The sequence below is a fragment of the Panthera tigris genome, chromosome C2 (genome assembly GCF_018350195.1).
Source record: "Panthera tigris isolate Pti1 chromosome C2, P.tigris_Pti1_mat1.1, whole genome shotgun sequence".
Taxonomy (NCBI): Eukaryota; Metazoa; Chordata; class Mammalia; order Carnivora; family Felidae; genus Panthera; species Panthera tigris.
The window spans coordinates 25928964-25945503 of NC_056668.1; the positions used below are offsets into that span (position 1 = coordinate 25928964).

Below are 16540 nucleotides of genomic sequence, written 5' to 3' on the forward strand. Positions count from 1 at the left end.
GATTGAGTAGAGGTGATTGCTCTAAGTTAATAGAGGAGATTGCAATATTGATTAGTACTTTGGGACCAAAACTATAGAGAAACATTCTGAAAATTAAAGCTGATCTAGCAGTTATATAATAGAACAAATATCTGAGTCATTAATAATAACTCATTGGTACACTAGAGACTAAAGTTATGAAAAAATTGAAATGCACTCAAAAAGAACATTTTTCATAGTATGACTGAGTTATTCCATCAGTATAAAATATTGGAAGTGTGCAAGGAGTGTTGATGTAGTTAAAAGGTTATTGTTTAATGAACTATGTGAGGAGATACAAAATAGATAATGGATCCTTCCTACAAAGAGAATGCCTGCAAATGGGTGGCAGCTTTATTATCCACTCAACATTCTATACCTTTTTTTTTTTTTTTAGAATTTCTATTATCCTTTTCCTGATCTAGAGCATTAGACACTATTAATGTTTCAAATTAACTAAATGGACTTAATATTTAGCAGCATGTGGTTGAAAAATGGAAAGTTTAAAAGTTGTCCGTTACTAATTGTAAGGCATTAACTGCACACTCTAATGTTAAAATAATCAACAGCTTCACTTAATATGAGAACCCTCATACCCAAAATACTACAGAGGGAGAGATGCAGAACCTAATTGAACTAGCTGATCCTTCATTAGATGTCTGCCCTTGATTTAGGTTTCAGTTTCTACAGAGGCAGGGATTTTTCTCAAATTGCCTGCCTTTCTGTTTTACTTGAATTTTGACTCCATTAATGGGCAAAAACTGAAGGTTGGCCTAAGCCCCTTGTTAATATTGCTGACATTATTAACATGAATTAAGCTTTGTATTGAAATGTGTTAAGTCTTTAATATATGGGCAGGACGGAGAGGTAAATTTCCATTGCTAAAACTATATTATAGTTTTAAACTTGAAATTATAGTACAGGAATTCTGTGTTGTGAAAAATTTGCCCAGCTTCTCAGGCATCTTATACCAGAGAATCACTAGCTGAAAACCAACCAGTACCCAGTCAGCTCTCAGCTTTCTTGCCTAACAGACAGAAAACCAAGGCCTAGACATGTTAAATGACTTGCCCCTTGTTACAGAGCTAGTTAGTGGAAGAGCCAGAACCAGAAACATGTTCAGTGCTCTTTCCACCATCTAGCAACTCTTTTTATGAAGTAAACTGGAAAAGAATAGAAAAGGAAGTTATGTCCCATATTAGGTAGCATTTATGGCCCCCTTTCAGCCTGTGTGAGAATGGAAGACAGCACAGCTATCTAAAGAAATAGAACTCACCTGTGAGACTGCATGATTTCTGTAAAACTTTCAAAGGCTTTATTGCAGTTTGGCCTTTTACTTATTGTACATATCCTGATTCAGAAATAATTTGAGATAAGGGTTATCTCAAAATGAAATTAATTTACATAGTTAAAATAAACCCTGTTTTTCTGTCAAGGTTGTTTTTGTTTTTTTAAGCTTAAAATCACTTTGTCTTTCTAACTTTAATCATATGTTGTATAAGAACTGCTTAACAATCCCATTTCCTTTGTCCTTAACACTTACTAGAAATAGTTTCATAGTGTATATGCTGTATAGTCTGTGTAAATAAATTTGTGGGTTTCTCCTATGCTCCACATAAAAACTACTGGTTTTACTATTCTTTATGTTATTTTCCCTCATTGCAGAATTTATTTTCCTTTTCTTTTTTCTATTTTTTTTTTTAACATTTATTTATTTTTGAGACACACAGAACAAGACAGAGCACAAGCAGGGGAGGCACAGAGAGAGGGAGACACAGAATCCAAAGCAGGCTCCAGGCTCCGAGCTACCAGTACAGAACCCCATGCAGGGCTCAAACCCACAAACTGTGAGATCATGACCTGAGCCAAAGTTGGATGCTTTAACTGACTGAACTGCCCATGCGCCCCCCTCCCGCCTTTTTTTTAGTAATCAACAGCCAAAGTTACATATGCCAATTATTTTTCTTAGCTCAAGGCTTTAAAAATATTTTGGCAGAATTAAAAGGCTCATTTTACTTTTTTCAAAAAATTAAGATGAGAAGTTTTCCTGGTAAGCAATATAATTCAAGCAAAACCCCTTTATTTTCCTCAACAGTAGTGTTTGTTTTCCAGTTGTCTCAGTTCTCATTTTTGTCAGTGTGGATATAGGCAACTCAGACCCTCTTTTAATTTAATAATGGTAAAGTAAATCTCAAAGGAAATGTCCAGTTGATTTGTGACTTGAATCACTAGTATCTATATTATAGTAGTCAGCTAAAAATACATTAGAAAATCTTACTATATAAGCCAGGTTAATGGTACATACAAAAATGTCATCAAAACAGTGAATTTCTCATAGATATTTTAAACAACTATTTTTGTTAGGAGGCAGTGGGAAAGAAAATTGAAGAGAATAGAATCACTTATTATTTGCACGTAAGTAGGCCAGAAGTAGAAAATCATGGCCGACCTGTTGGCCTGTAGGTGGGTTACGTAGGGTTAAGTTCTGGGAGTGTTCCTTCTTTGCTTTGGACCGATGGCATGTCCAAGCCTGTTTAATTGTTTTTATGGACAGTTTCTTGCTTTTGTTGATAGTGCTTCAAGGTGTGTGAATTTGTTTTTTTAATTTTTAGGTATGGAGAGAAAAACAATGCATTCATTGTTGCCAGCTTTGAAAATGAGGATGAGAACAAGGATGAAATCTCCAAGAAAGTTACTAGGGCCCTTGATAAAGTTACCTCTGATTATCATTCAGGATCCTCTTCTTCAGATGAAGAAACAAGTAAGGAAGTAGAAGTGAAACCCAATTCGGTGACTACAACCCCAAGTCCTGTGTACCAGGTAACCATGAATCAGCTCTCTATTAAAGGTCATGAGCAGGGCTTGCCATGTCATTCCAGGTAGTCCTGCTCATGTTTAGGGTTTCTGATTTGAGATTTTGAATCCCGGTTCTTGCTTTTGTGCACTAAAGGAAGCTGCTCCTCTGAGATGTAAGTAGACATCCTGAGTCACTTTATCAAGGGTCTGCTTTACTACTACTCAATAAGTAGGATAAAAACATTCTATTTATTTATTTTTTAGGATGAATATATATTTTTAATTTTAACAATATATTCATAAACATTTATGTATTTTTAAATTTTAATTTGATTTTTTAAATTTAATATATATATACTTAATTTTTGACTTGAGAGAGCAAGCGAACGGGGGAGAGGGGCAGAAGGAGAGACTGAGAATCTTAAGCCAGCTCCTCATCCAGTGCAGAGCCCAACTCAGGGCTGGATCTCACAACTTTGAAATCATGACCTGAGCCAAAATCGAGAGTTGAACTCAACTAGCTGAGCCACCCAGGAGCTCCTAGAATAAGTATATTTTAAAAGGTATGTCAAAGAGAGGCCCCTGGGTGGTTCAGTTGATTAAGTTTCTGACTCTCTGTTTCAGCTCAGGTCATGAATTCGTAGTCTGTGAGTTTGAGCCCCACATCAGGCTCTACACTGACAGCTCAGAGTCTGCTTCAGGTTCTCTGTCTTTCTCTCTCTCTTTGCCCCTCCCCTGCTCTTGCTTGCACTCTCGCTCACTCTCTCAAAAATAAACAAACATTTAAAAAAATGTGGCAAAGAATAGAAAAAAACTGTGGTGATAAAACATTCCTGATATTTTAAAAATCCTTATTGTATTAAAAAATAGGTATTCATTTTTTGTAGCCTTCAGCACTTCTGATTAATACCATTGGGTTTAACTTTATTCTCCCCACAATTAAAGAGAAACTTCACTGAATAATACAGGAGTTAATTTTTCACTCAAGTCAAAACAATATCTCCTTTACTTACAACAGTGGAAGAGTTACATAGCTACCAGGCACGCACTTACAAATTTGTCCACTTATTTATTATTTATACCCCACACACCAAAGAACATTTAACATACTTTTAAAAATTCTTGGAGTGCCTGGGTGGCTCAGTAGGTCCAACTATTGATTTTGGCTGAGGTCATGGCCCCATATCAGGCTCTGCACTGGGCATGGAGCCTGCTTAGGATTCTCTCTGTCCCTCTCCTGCTCACAGGCACTCCCTCTCTGAATGAATGAATGAATGAATGAATGAATGAATGAAATATATATATTACATATATATAAATATATATAAGCAGTTCAGTAAGGAAAGTCTTCAAGAACTGGTACTAAAACAACTGGATGGTCTATATGGAAAAAAATGAACCTAACTGCTATTTAATCTACTTAATATACTCTTAATATACTCACATATATGTATACATGTATATATACACACACACTTTTAATACAATAATAGTCTTCAACAGAAAAGACAAGTCAAAAAATGTTAGGAAATCTATTCAGTTGAGCCTTATTTGTACTTTTTTCCTATTTTGAGGGTTGTTTTTTTAAGTTTTTTAATCTATTTTGAGAGACAGAATGAGCTGGGGAGGGACAGAGAGAGAGTGGGGACAAAGGATCCGAAGCAGGCTCTGTGGTGACAGCAGAGAGCCCGATGAAGGGCTCAAATTCATTAACCATGAGACCATAACCTGAGCCAAAATCGGACACTTAACAACTGAGCCACCCAGGCACCCCTGAGTTTATTTAAAAATGTACCTATTTTTATTAATTTCACCTTATTAATTAGACGTGATGAAACATATCCAACATATGGAGTGTAGGATTTGGGCTACAATGAGAATTTCAGCCTAATGAGTAAGAAATTAGTGTTTTAAGTATGAGAAACTAAATCTTTACATTCACCATACATTTATATAATGAACATACTTTCAGTATACCTTAGTCTTTTATTTCTCTGGGGTTTTGTTTTGTTTTGTTTTGTTTTGTTTTTTCAGTTGTTGAATTATCCTTCCTAGGCTTGTGAGGGAAATTAGGTCTGATGATTATCATATTTTTAGGGATATATCTATATATGCATATTGTAAGATAACATGCACTTTTAAAAAACAACTTAAAGCAGTGTAAAAGAGTATGTATGATATATTCTCCAAATTACTGTTGCTAAATTGCCTGGAATTCATTCACACATGGCAATTTTCATACTCAGAATTTTATTGTTACTCAACAAAGCAAGAAAGTAAGTCTTAAATTGAACTGATTGCTGCAGATTTTTTACAAGTAAATTGACCTTTAATTTTTAGATTTTCCTTTTAAATTAAATTGTATTTATTTCTCCCCATGTTAAGAAACTTTTAGGGTAAAATTAAACAAAGGCATGGAAATTGAAGTGTCTTTTGTGTGCTTTTAAAATAAAATATTTTTCCTTGACAATTTTTCATAACAGAGAAGCTTGACTGTTACAATCTATTGTGTAGAAAGCTGGTGCAAGTGACCCACTTTAATCTTTTCTTCCTATTCACTTTTTCATCTTGAACCTGGTACTGCTGAAAGGTTTTAAAAGGGGAGTTTTCAAAGTAAAGATAAAAAGTTCCTAGGTTAGGATCTTTTTCCTCTTAGAAGTCCATTTTTTGAAAGATACCCCAGGAAATTACTAATTAAGAAGTCAAGATTATATGGGGTACCTGGGTGGTTTTAGGTGGTTGAGCGTCCAACTTTGGCTTAGGTCATGATCTCACAGTCTGTGAGTTCGAGGCCCACGTCAGGCTCTGTGCTATCAGCTCAGCCTCGAGCCTGCCTCAGATTCTGTATCTCCTCTCTCTGCCCCCTCCCCTGCTCATGCTGGGTCTCTGTCTCAAAAACAAATAAACATTAAAAAAAAATTTGTGTGTGTGAAGAAGTGAAAATACTTTCATTTCTCCCCAAATTGATCTATAGATTCAAGGTCAGTGTCAATCAAAATCCCTACAAGCCTTTTTCTAGAAAGTGACAAATTGATTCTAAAATTTATAAAAAGGAGAATAAAGTTAGAGGCCTTACACTAATATAAAGCCATTGGTGCCTGAGTGGCTTAGTCAGTTAAGCATCCGACGCTTGATTTCAGCTCAGGTCATGATCTGGTCCATGGGATCAAGCCCTGCATAAGGTTCTGTGCTGACGGTGAGACTGCTTATGGTTCTCTCCCTTCCCTGTCTCTCAAGGTAAATAAATAAACTTAAAAAAAAAAAAAAGACAGTGTAGATTTAAAGATACACAAATATATATATTTTTTTAATTTTTTTTTCAACGTTTTTTATTTATTTTTGGGACAGAGAGAGACAGAGCATGAACGGGGGAGGGGCAGAGAGAGAGGGAGACACAGAATCGGAAACAGGCTCCAGGCTCCGAGCCATCAGCCCAGAGCCTGACGCAGGGCTCGAACTCATGGACCACGAGATCGTGACCTGGCTGAAGTCGGACGCTTAACCGACTGCGCCACCCAGGCGCCCCGATACACACATATATTAATGGAACAAAATAGAGACTCCAGAAATAGACTTACATATGTTCAGTCTTTTTTTTTATTACTAAAGTATCAAAGCCGTTCAATAGGGGAAAGTCTTCAAGAACATGTACTAAACCAATTGGTTAGTCTATTTACGGAAAGAAATGAACCTAACTACTATCTGACATGATACACACAAAAAAATTAATTTGAGATAGATCATAGACCCAAACATAAAAGCTAACTAACTCTGACACTTTTAGAAGAAAATACAAAAAGGTATCTTTATTATTTGGGATAAGCAAAGATTTCTCCCAAGGGATATAAAAAACACAAGAAAAGAACTTGATAAATTTGACTTCACCAAAATTAAAAATCTTTACTCATCAAGACAAGCCATTAAGAAAATTAATAGGCAAAGCATAGACTGGGACAAAATATTCTCAGTACATACATCAAAGGACTTGTTTCCAGAATATACTTTGTAAATCATTCCTATAAATCAATAATAAGAGACAAATGACCCAATTAAAAATAATGGACAGAAGATGAGAGTAAACACTGTACAAAAGAAGTTATATAAATGTCCAGTAAACACATGAAAAGGTGCTTAACCTTATTTATCATCTGGGAAATGCAAATTAAAACCACAATGAAACACTGCTTCCAGAATGGCTGAAATTAAAGTCTAACGCCACCAACTGTTGGCAAAGATGTGAAGTAGCTAGTCATAAACTGTTGGTGAGAGTATAATGTGGTACAACAACTTTGGAAACTCTGGAACTTGTTAAATATGCATCTACCCTATTACCCAACAATTATACTCTTAAGTATTTAGAGAAATGAAAATATTTACAAAGGCATGTATTACAATGTTTATAGCAGCTTTTTTCATAATAGTAAAATGGAAAACAACCCAAATGTCCATTAACAAGTGAATGGAAGAAAAATTGTGAGGTATTCACAAAATAGAATAATGGTCAACAATAAAACAGGAAGAACTAATAATACTAGATACAATATGGAAGGACCCCAAAAACATTTGGTTGAGCAAAAGAATTTTGCCATACACAAAGAATACATGCTGGCTGATTTTTATTAAAGTTCACAGACGGAAAACTCTGGTGATGGAAATCAGAACAGTGGTTGCCTGTGGTGTATTAGGATTAACTAGAAAGGGTAATGTAAGCTCCAGAATTTTGTCGTCTTTCTGACAGTTTTAAAACCTTACCAGCACCCCAGTGTAAAAAGAAATGAAAACATTGTATTTTTCTGTTTGTTTTATAGGCCAATTATTTGAACTCTAAATTCTGCCTTATTTCCCCATTATTATATATAATCAAGAATTAACTGTACTGGGGTGCCTGTGTGACTCAGTCAGTCAAGCATCCAACTTTGGCTCAGGTCATGATTTTGCGGTTCACAAGTTCAAGCCCTGTGTCGGGCTCTATGCTAACAGTTCAGAGCCTGGAGCCTGCTTTTCTGACTCTGTCTCCCTCTCTCTGCCCCTCCCCTGTTAGTACTCTGTCTCTCTCTCTCAAAAATAAATAAAAACGTTAAAAAATTTTTATTAAAAAAGGAATTAACTGTACTAAGGTTTTTCATTGAAGCATTATTTTATTTGTTGTGCATTGTTTTTTAATAGTAAAACATTGAAAACAGCCTAAATGTTCTATCAGTAGGACACCAGTTAATTTAGTTATGGCATAGTCATTGCATTACATCTAGCTGTAAAATAATGAAAAAGGACGTTATGTATTGATATGAATGTCTTTTAAAATGTGTGTATAGATGTATGCCTAACTATTATATGCATGGATTAATTCTAAGGGTATACACAAAAAAAAAATAGTGTAAGTTGCCTCTAAAGGGTAATTGGGTAGCCAGTAATCAGATAAAGAGGGACTTTCCATGTATATGCTTTTATACCTTTTGTATTTTCTATCACATGAATGTAATTGTATACAGACTATAAGTTTTAAAATACCTGTACTAAGAGGAACAGATTAGAAATCAGAGAATTCAGGGGCACCTGGGTGGCTCAGTTGGTTAAGCATCCCACTCCCGATTTCGGCTCAGTCATGATCCCATGATTTGTGGATTCAAGCCCCTCATCTGATCAGTGCAGAGCCTTCTGGGGATTCTCTCTTCCCCGTGTGCTCTCTTTCTCTCCCTCTCACTTTCTTTCTCTCTTCTCTTCTCCCTCAAAAAGAATAAACATTTTAAAAAGAAAACTCAGAAACACATAGTCACAAGGTACAGCATTCTTAGCAGGGGTGTACAAAATTGCTGATAACTTTTTGAGTAATGTGGACTTGATGTCCCATTTGACTTAGGGGATAATCTAAGACTGTAGTTCCAAAACACAAACTGGCTGCGTCAGAATCACCTGAAGTGCGGTCAGAGTACCTGGCCTCTATTCCTAAAAGATTGTTATTGTTCAGTTAGACCAGGACTAGGGCATAAATATATTTTGTGTTTAAAAGCTTTTTTAGGTGACTTCTTATTAAACAGCCAGCTGTGGAAACCACTGGTCTAAAACATGATGTGTCCTTTCAGGCTTCCATTCATTCTGTTTTGATCTTTCCTGCTTGTTTTAGAGTGCTGTGTTTTTTATTCATTTTCATTCATTAAGAAAACTAATCAGGGGCACCTGGGTGGCTCAGTCGGTTGGGCGGCCAACTTCAGCTCAGGTCATGATCTCACAGTTAGTGAGTACAAGCCCTGCATGGGGCTCTGTGCTGACAGCTCAGAGCCTGGAGCCTGCTTCTGATTCTGTGTCTCCCTCTCTCTCTCCACCCCTTCCCTGCTTGCTCTCTGTCTCTCTCTCTCTCAAAAATAATAAACATTAAAAAAAAATTTAAAAAAGAAAAAACTAATCAATCACCTACAAAAATGAAATTTCTAACATATTTAGATCTGACCATAGGAATGTTATTTAGACCTACACTTAAAGGTAGGGTATGGGTGAGTGGTTTTGTTTTTCTTTAGTGAGTAATCTGGAAGTTCACCTAAGTTTATTACATAATGTGACTGATTTTTCCTCTGAATTAACTTACTGCTTTCTCTTTCATGCAGATTTCAGAATTGATATTCCCACCTCTTCCAATGTGGCACCCTTTGCCCAGAAAAAAGCCAGGAATGTACCGAGGGAATGGCCATCAGAATCACTACCCTCCTCCTATTCCATTTGGTTATCCAAATCAGGGAAGAAAGAATAAACCGTATCGCCCAATTCCAGTAACATGGGTACCTCCTCCTGGAATGCATTGTGACCGGAATCACTGGATTAATCCTCACATGTTAGCACCTCACTAGCTGCTTTTGATTCTGTTGGTGTCAGTGTTGAGAGAAGGTAGAATAAGCTTGACCACATATTAAAAGTTCATATTCATATAGTAGTAAAGTTAGATGGGCCAAACCGTCAAACTTATTTTTATAGAAAAGTTATTGATAATAATCTTTCTTAAAAAAATATATATGCACTTTAGATATATTGATATAGTTTGAGAAACTTTATTAAAGTTAGTCAAGTGCCTGAGTTTTTAATATTGGACTTGAGTATTTATATATTGTGCATCAACTCTGTTGGATATGAGAACACTGTAGCAGCAGACGATTTGTTCTAGCACCTTTGAGCATTTATGGAGAATATGTAAGTTATTTATACACAAGGAAATCTATTTTATGTCATTGTTTAGAAGAATTGCGTGAAATCATGTAGTTGCAAATAAAAAGTAGTTTGAGGCATGATGATGTGTGCTGCTTTTCTATGCATAAAAAAGGCAGAAATAGCAAAGGGCATATTTCACTTTAATGTGTTTAAATATTTAGCAAAGAAAAAACAAAATTTAAAGTTTTCTTAAAAAAATCAACTTTTTATTAACCATAATTTTCCCCAAGGCAACAGTATCAAAATGTGCATATAAAAGTCTAAAGTTTATTAGTAGTACTAGTGGAAAATATATATACAATAAAACCTCTTTAAACCATCAAAGTTGTGATACATAGGATTTTCCTAATCAAGAATCAAAGCCTGTATTAATTTTGACATGGCATCTGACTTATATGCCTAATGCCACTGCATAAAGCAGAAATGTTCTCACATCTCTGTTCCTTGTGCTTTTTTTCAACACATGAAAGTCTTTAATAGATGTCTGAATTAAAGCCAAATAGTACAGTACTTCAGATTCTTCAGTAGTCCCTTCATATTTATACCACTGTGATGCCATCAGTCTTGTAAGCGTACTTGAACTACAAAAAGAGAGAAAGACATATAAGAATTTGGATTTTTTTCCAAAAATTAAATTTTTTTTAAAAGATACTTTTTTTCCTGTTAACCCACATCTTTAAATGTCTAGTCATAAATTATTTGACTTAGAAAAATCAGAACTTGCTAATAAATCATTAGAAGACCTTGGCTACTCCACATATTCCTGTTGTCATTTTTTTCTGATAAATTCTATTTAAGTATAGAATGCCAGAAAAGTACCCAAATTCTAAGGATACATATCCCAAAGATTTGAAAGTATGTGGAATTTAAATTACACAATGTCAACAAGAAACTTGTTTTTAAGCCTTAGAGACATCTAGTTTTAGTATTATATACACCTTTTAATGTATTTGTAAGCCATGAACGTTTTTTTCCTAAAATATATAATGAATGCCTATTCAGAGATGAGCGTATTTTTCTAAGAGTAACTGGCATCACATGAACATTAGTTTTATTTAAGTTTGAAAATGTTTTTAACTGTTCCATTCTGGGTCCTAGGAAGTTTTGTGTAATAACTACAGATAGTGTGCAATTATAAAGATGGCGGGTTTCAAGTATTTTTATCATGGAATTAGCAGAGAGCATTTGTTCTTTTAGTTTGCTCATGTTGTAGTTACGAGCTTATTGGGAAAATCAGAAGCAATAAATAGCCATACAAGAAAGGAAGTATTTTTGGGACACATCTAGTAACCAGAGCTTTCCACCGTGGATTACTGTAAAACCTAAATTTCTTACTCAGTGCTGACAGCTAAATGGCTGAGTGCCTTGGGGAAAATGCTAGTTTTACATATTCCTAATATGATATATTACCTGTAGAAGACTTTGCCCTTTGATTGACTATCCAACCTCCCACCTTATTTGAAAAGTTATTTAAAGCAAAAGAAAACTCATCAATATAGCTTTTCCAATCCATTCCTAATGAAATAAGCCATCTTTCTCTAAGCAGTTGGGTCTTAAATTCAGTCTAGTAAGCACAGGGTACAAAAATTTGTCAAACTTTTTGAATGGTTTTTAGGACTCTAGGAGTCGTAACATCTCTGTGTCTCAGACAATTTGGACTGTTCTAATGAAGACAATATGGCTGCATAATTTCAGTTTGAAAGCCTTTTTTGGGCTGTTTCAAACAGTGGTTTGTGACAAACACATCTTTTTGGTAAGTTCTATTACATCAGTACTAAAGTACTTATTTCTGGTTTTTTAATGTGATATTTATGTCAAAGCATTTATGTTGACTTCTCAACTATCACTGTCAAAGTGATTTCTTATTTGCTGAGTGGAAAGAAGCAAAACTTAAACACTACCATGTACACTGACCTTGCCAGAGAAGACATTCTATCCATTTTACAGATAACAGTAAGTTCAAAAAAAATTTTAGGGATCTATGTGCCAGTAGTTTATTTAATCCTCATAATAACCCCATGAGGTAGGTACCATTATTACCAATTTAGATAAGGACTCTCAGAGAAGTTAAAAAATGCCCAAGATAACAGCTAAGAAATGAAGCCCTGACTTGAACCAGTCTGGGTTTTGCAAAGCCCGTGTGGTTCATGGTGCCTTGGTTCAGTTCATTATAACTCTGTGAGAAGTTTCGGTATCAAGCCAACATGTGAAAAAAGGGACAGATGTAAAGATTAGATTAAGCAAATGAGAAGACATTTAAATTATCTGTTGATTAATAAAACCTTGACAGAGTTCCTTTTTACAAACCACTAACTTGATAGACATTTTATTTGCTTGAACTGTAAATCAGATTGCAATAGGAGGAGATACAGCCCACTTGACAGGATTGAGATGACAAAGCTAAGTGTATCAATGATTGGTCCCGGGGAAAGATCACACACAGAGAATTAGCGGTATTAGAAAGGCACAAGTTCATCATAGGCTTTAATTTGTTAGTTATCAAGTATATCTGATGGTTTAACATGGTGTTCAATGTTCTCATATTCTCTGGAGTTTGTTTTCCAGTTGTGAGGCAGTAATACTGTGAGGTTCGAAGGGAAACAACATCCATACGTTACAGATGGAGCATAGGCTTATACTGGGAGTTGTGCAAGCACTAGTTCCAGAGAAGGCTCATGTAATTTCTGTTTAAAATGTGCACACTTTATCCACCACAGAAAGCATCCCTTTGTCTCCCAGTTTATCGCATTAGACACTTTGTAGTTTCCTTTGTTCTTTTACATAATTCGAAGGATAACCTAAGGAATGAAATGGAAACCCATCTAACCCTTGTCAGACGCAAATTCACCATTAATACTTGTAGCATATACACCACTGCAATTAGGTTGGTTTGATGTTTATTCTTTAAAGCACATGATCAGCACAAATAAAAGTGTTAAACTTTTATTGTTTGTACCCTCAAAAAAGGAATAACTTGCTACAGAAGCGACTCCTCTTATACATAATTAGACCCTTGCTCAAATTTCATAGGACTTGAAAAATACCAAGTATTATGTAGACATCCATAACTTGGCTTTAAAACACCATTTTTGAAGGGTAGTTAAAAATATAAATGTGCAGATCTTTTGGCTAAGAAACGAATTCTGGGAATTTGTCTTTAGAAATACTCAAAGGGTCCAGCCATTATCTATGTAGAAACGTTCATTGCAAAACCCAAGTAGCCAACAACAGGTGAACAGTTAAATAAAATCTGAACATCTATTCAAGAAAATACTATGCAAAAGTCCATGTAGCTACCAAAAAAAAAAAAAAATTGAAATGACATGGCATAAAATGTTGCAGATTGGGGAAATACCACAAGTGGGGGATGAAAAATATTATTTCAATGATGGTGCCAAAAATTGCCTGGAAAAATAAGTACCAAATTAACAGTAGCCAGTGTTCTCAGAGGCAGGGGAAGGGGTCAGATACAGAGAACTTTATTTTTCTAGATTGTACACTTCAGTCTTTAGACTTTTATACTGAGCATTACTTTGTAACTAGAGGGGTAGAGAGAAAAAATATTTTTCATGAGCACTTAATTTAAGCCAAGTTTGGTGGATTTATTTTTAGCAAATACAAATACTCTATCACTGATAACCAAACTGCATGTATGTTTCATGGGCAGTCTGTTACGCTTCTGAATAAAAAGATTGCAATGTGGGTAAAAATTTTGTTGATCATACTGTGTCTAGAAGGAAATATTCCAAAATAATAAATGCTTGTAATAGAGTGGTAGTATCATATACTTTTCCTTCACTGTTCCCAACTATATGTAAATAATATTAATTTCATAAGAAAAACTTTAAATATGCTTTGTGGAAGAGAACCCCTATTAGAAAGACTACTAAATACCTGGAAATAAACTAAAAACAGAAAGGAGTCAAATAGAAGAGAAAAATTTATAAAAATTTACAAAAAGAAAAAACTGACTAGAAAAATATGCCATATTTCTAAATTGAGTCAACATTATAGAAACTCCACTTTTTAAGTTAATATGTAAAAATATAAATCATAATTAAAATTCTGATAAAATTTTAATGGAAAACAAAACTGATTTTATGTTTACATGGAAGAATAATTTTCCAAAATAACCAATTTTTTTTTTTTTAAAGAACAATGGATAGGGAGTATTATTCCTTTTACATGATTTGTCAATATATACTCAAAAGTTAACATAGACCTGAACAGATGAACAGTGAACAATGAAACAGAATTACAAGTGCACAACCAGAAACAGAAATTTAATGTATGGTGAAAGTGACTTTTCAAATTGAAAATGATCCACTAATAAATTAATAGTGAACTATTTTGACTATGTTTTTTTTTTCATTTTTTTAAAGTTAATTTTTAAAAATAATCTCTACATTTGGGGGTTCAAACCCATGACCCCAAGATCAAGAATCATATGCTCCTCCAACTGAACTAGCCAGGCACCCTGGATGCATTTTTTTTTTAAGTTAAATTCTAACTCTAAGCCATAAAAATACATTCCAAATAGATTAAAGATAAAATGCTAATTATGAAACTGTAAAAGTACTGAGAGGAAATATGAAGGGAGATATTTACTAACTTCAGCTTGGGAAATTTTTCCCAATTTTAACAGGAATGTTAGTGGTTTGGAATTAAAAAGTAAACTGCATATCAAAAGACATCATAAAGTTAAAAGAGAAACTCCAAAGAAAATTTGCACATGTTTAAAAGAAAATGGATTAGTATTCTATCAAAAGCTTGTATATATAGTTATTTAGCAGAGCTAAATACATATAAAGAGATGTAAAAACTAAAAACAAAAGGTGTGCTAATGGAACACTAATGGCAAGGAAAACAGAAGAAGCTATGAAATACCATTTTTCACCTAACAAATTGACAAATATTGAAAAGATTGTTGTTTGATTCTTTGTGGAAGACAATTTGACAATGTCAATGTTTTTTTTTTTTTTTTTAATGCGTATATTCTTTTATCCAGTAATTCAAATTCTATATACCTGGAAGATAACCTATGGAAATACTTTTGCAAATGTATAAAAATGTATAATTGATGCAGCATCATTTGCCATAATAAAAAACTATAATTCATTCATACTATGTAAGAACATGAGGCCAATAAAAGAATGATCTGTGTCTACTGATGTGGGAAGATAATCACCATATTGTGTGACAGGTACTGCCAGTAAGTCCCTTCCTTCCATTCTAAGTTAAACCTATGTATGTTCTACTATTCTCATCTTACATTTGAGGACACTGTGTCTCAAGTATTCAAGTTGCCTAGGTGACCTAAATTAACAAGAGCTTCAAACCCTGGCAGGATAAATCCAGGACACATGTTGGGAAGATAGGCTAAACTGTAAAGAAAAATATGTGAGCACTTTTGTCGTTTAGAAAGCAATAGCATCGATGTTTTGGTGTTATTCTCTTGATGCAGACTGATTTAAATGAAAAGGAATAAATTACCTTATTAAAATTATTTGGCCACAAGAGGGCATCAGATATTCTTTTCCAACTTCAAAGCAGAAGGCTGTATTTGAAATCTCCCCTTTCCATGAAAAGCATTAGTGGTTATACTGGTTTTTTTTTAAGTGGCTGTTGTTTAAATCACTGCTTTTCCTATGGATCTATATGTAGAAATGTCATTAGTAATGGGGAATTCTAACTCAGAATGCCATATTCACTGTACACAAAATTTCTTTAGTAGAATTATTTTTCTGTTAACAAAAGTAATGTTCATTTAGGGAAAAAAGTAACAGCACAGAAAGATCATTAATCACCTATAATCGCCCCAGCAGACATAACCACAGTTAATATTTTAGATGGGGATGTTTAAAAGAGGGAACTTTTACTTTACATACTCCTATACTGTTGTATTAAGAAATATGTTCGTTTTATGGTTACACAATGTGATATTTTGAAATACTTTCTTATGTCGATTTTCTAAACAATTTTTTATTTTCTCTCTAAAGATATGTTTTAATTTATTGTTTAAATTTTTATTTTAAATTCTAGTTAATTAACATATTCTAAAACATTATTTTTAGTAGTTTCATATTATGGACAGGTTAATCATGTACCAGAACTGCTAACTGAATTCACACAGAAATGTATAGATGATAAATTTTTGAGTTAAATTAATAAGTCAGTGTGGGGGCGCCTGGGTGGCGCAGTCGGTTAAGCGTCCGACTTCAGCCAGGTCACGATCTCGCGGTCCGTGAGTTCGAGCCCCGCCTCAGGCTCTGGGCTGATGGCTCGGAGCCTGGAGCCTGTTTCCGATTCTGTGTCTCCCTCTCTCTCTGCCCCTCCCCCGTTCATGCTCTGTCTCTCTCTGTCCCAAAAATAAATAAAAAACGTTGAAAAAAAAAATTTTTTTTTAAATTAAAAAAAAAAAAAGTCAGTGTGATTAACTATTTCACAAAATTCAATAGGAAAAAAACTGGGTTTGCATCTTATAAATCATCCACCAAACACTTCTTCTAAAGAAGTGAAATAGGGGCACCTG

General features: G+C 34.5%; 2 protein-coding genes across 5 annotated transcripts in view; one reads left to right on the top strand and one right to left on the bottom strand.

Annotated features, from left to right (window-relative positions):
* BTG3 (BTG anti-proliferation factor 3) overlaps positions 1 to 10086 on the top strand; it is a 41484-nt gene extending 31398 nt beyond the window's left edge. For all 3 annotated transcript variants that reach the window (XM_042956284.1, XM_042956283.1, XM_042956282.1), the window contains exons 4-5: positions 2631 to 2838; positions 9414 to 10086. In XM_042956284.1, coding sequence (XP_042812218.1) covers positions 2631 to 2838; positions 9414 to 9653 — 448 coding nt within the window. In that variant the 3' untranslated portion in view covers positions 9654 to 10086. The remainder of the gene's footprint in view (positions 1 to 2630; positions 2839 to 9413) is intronic.
* Positions 10087 to 10332: 246 nt separating this feature from the next.
* Positions 10333 to 16540, bottom strand: part of CXADR (CXADR Ig-like cell adhesion molecule) — a 56355-nt gene continuing 50147 nt past the window's right edge. For both annotated transcript variants that reach the window (XR_006207462.1, XM_042956278.1), the window contains exon 8: positions 10333 to 10589. Coding sequence is in view for 1 of the 2 variants with exons in the window: in XM_042956278.1 (XP_042812212.1) it covers positions 10548 to 10589 (42 nt within the window). In the remaining variant the exon portion in view is untranslated. The remainder of the gene's footprint in view (positions 10590 to 16540) is intronic.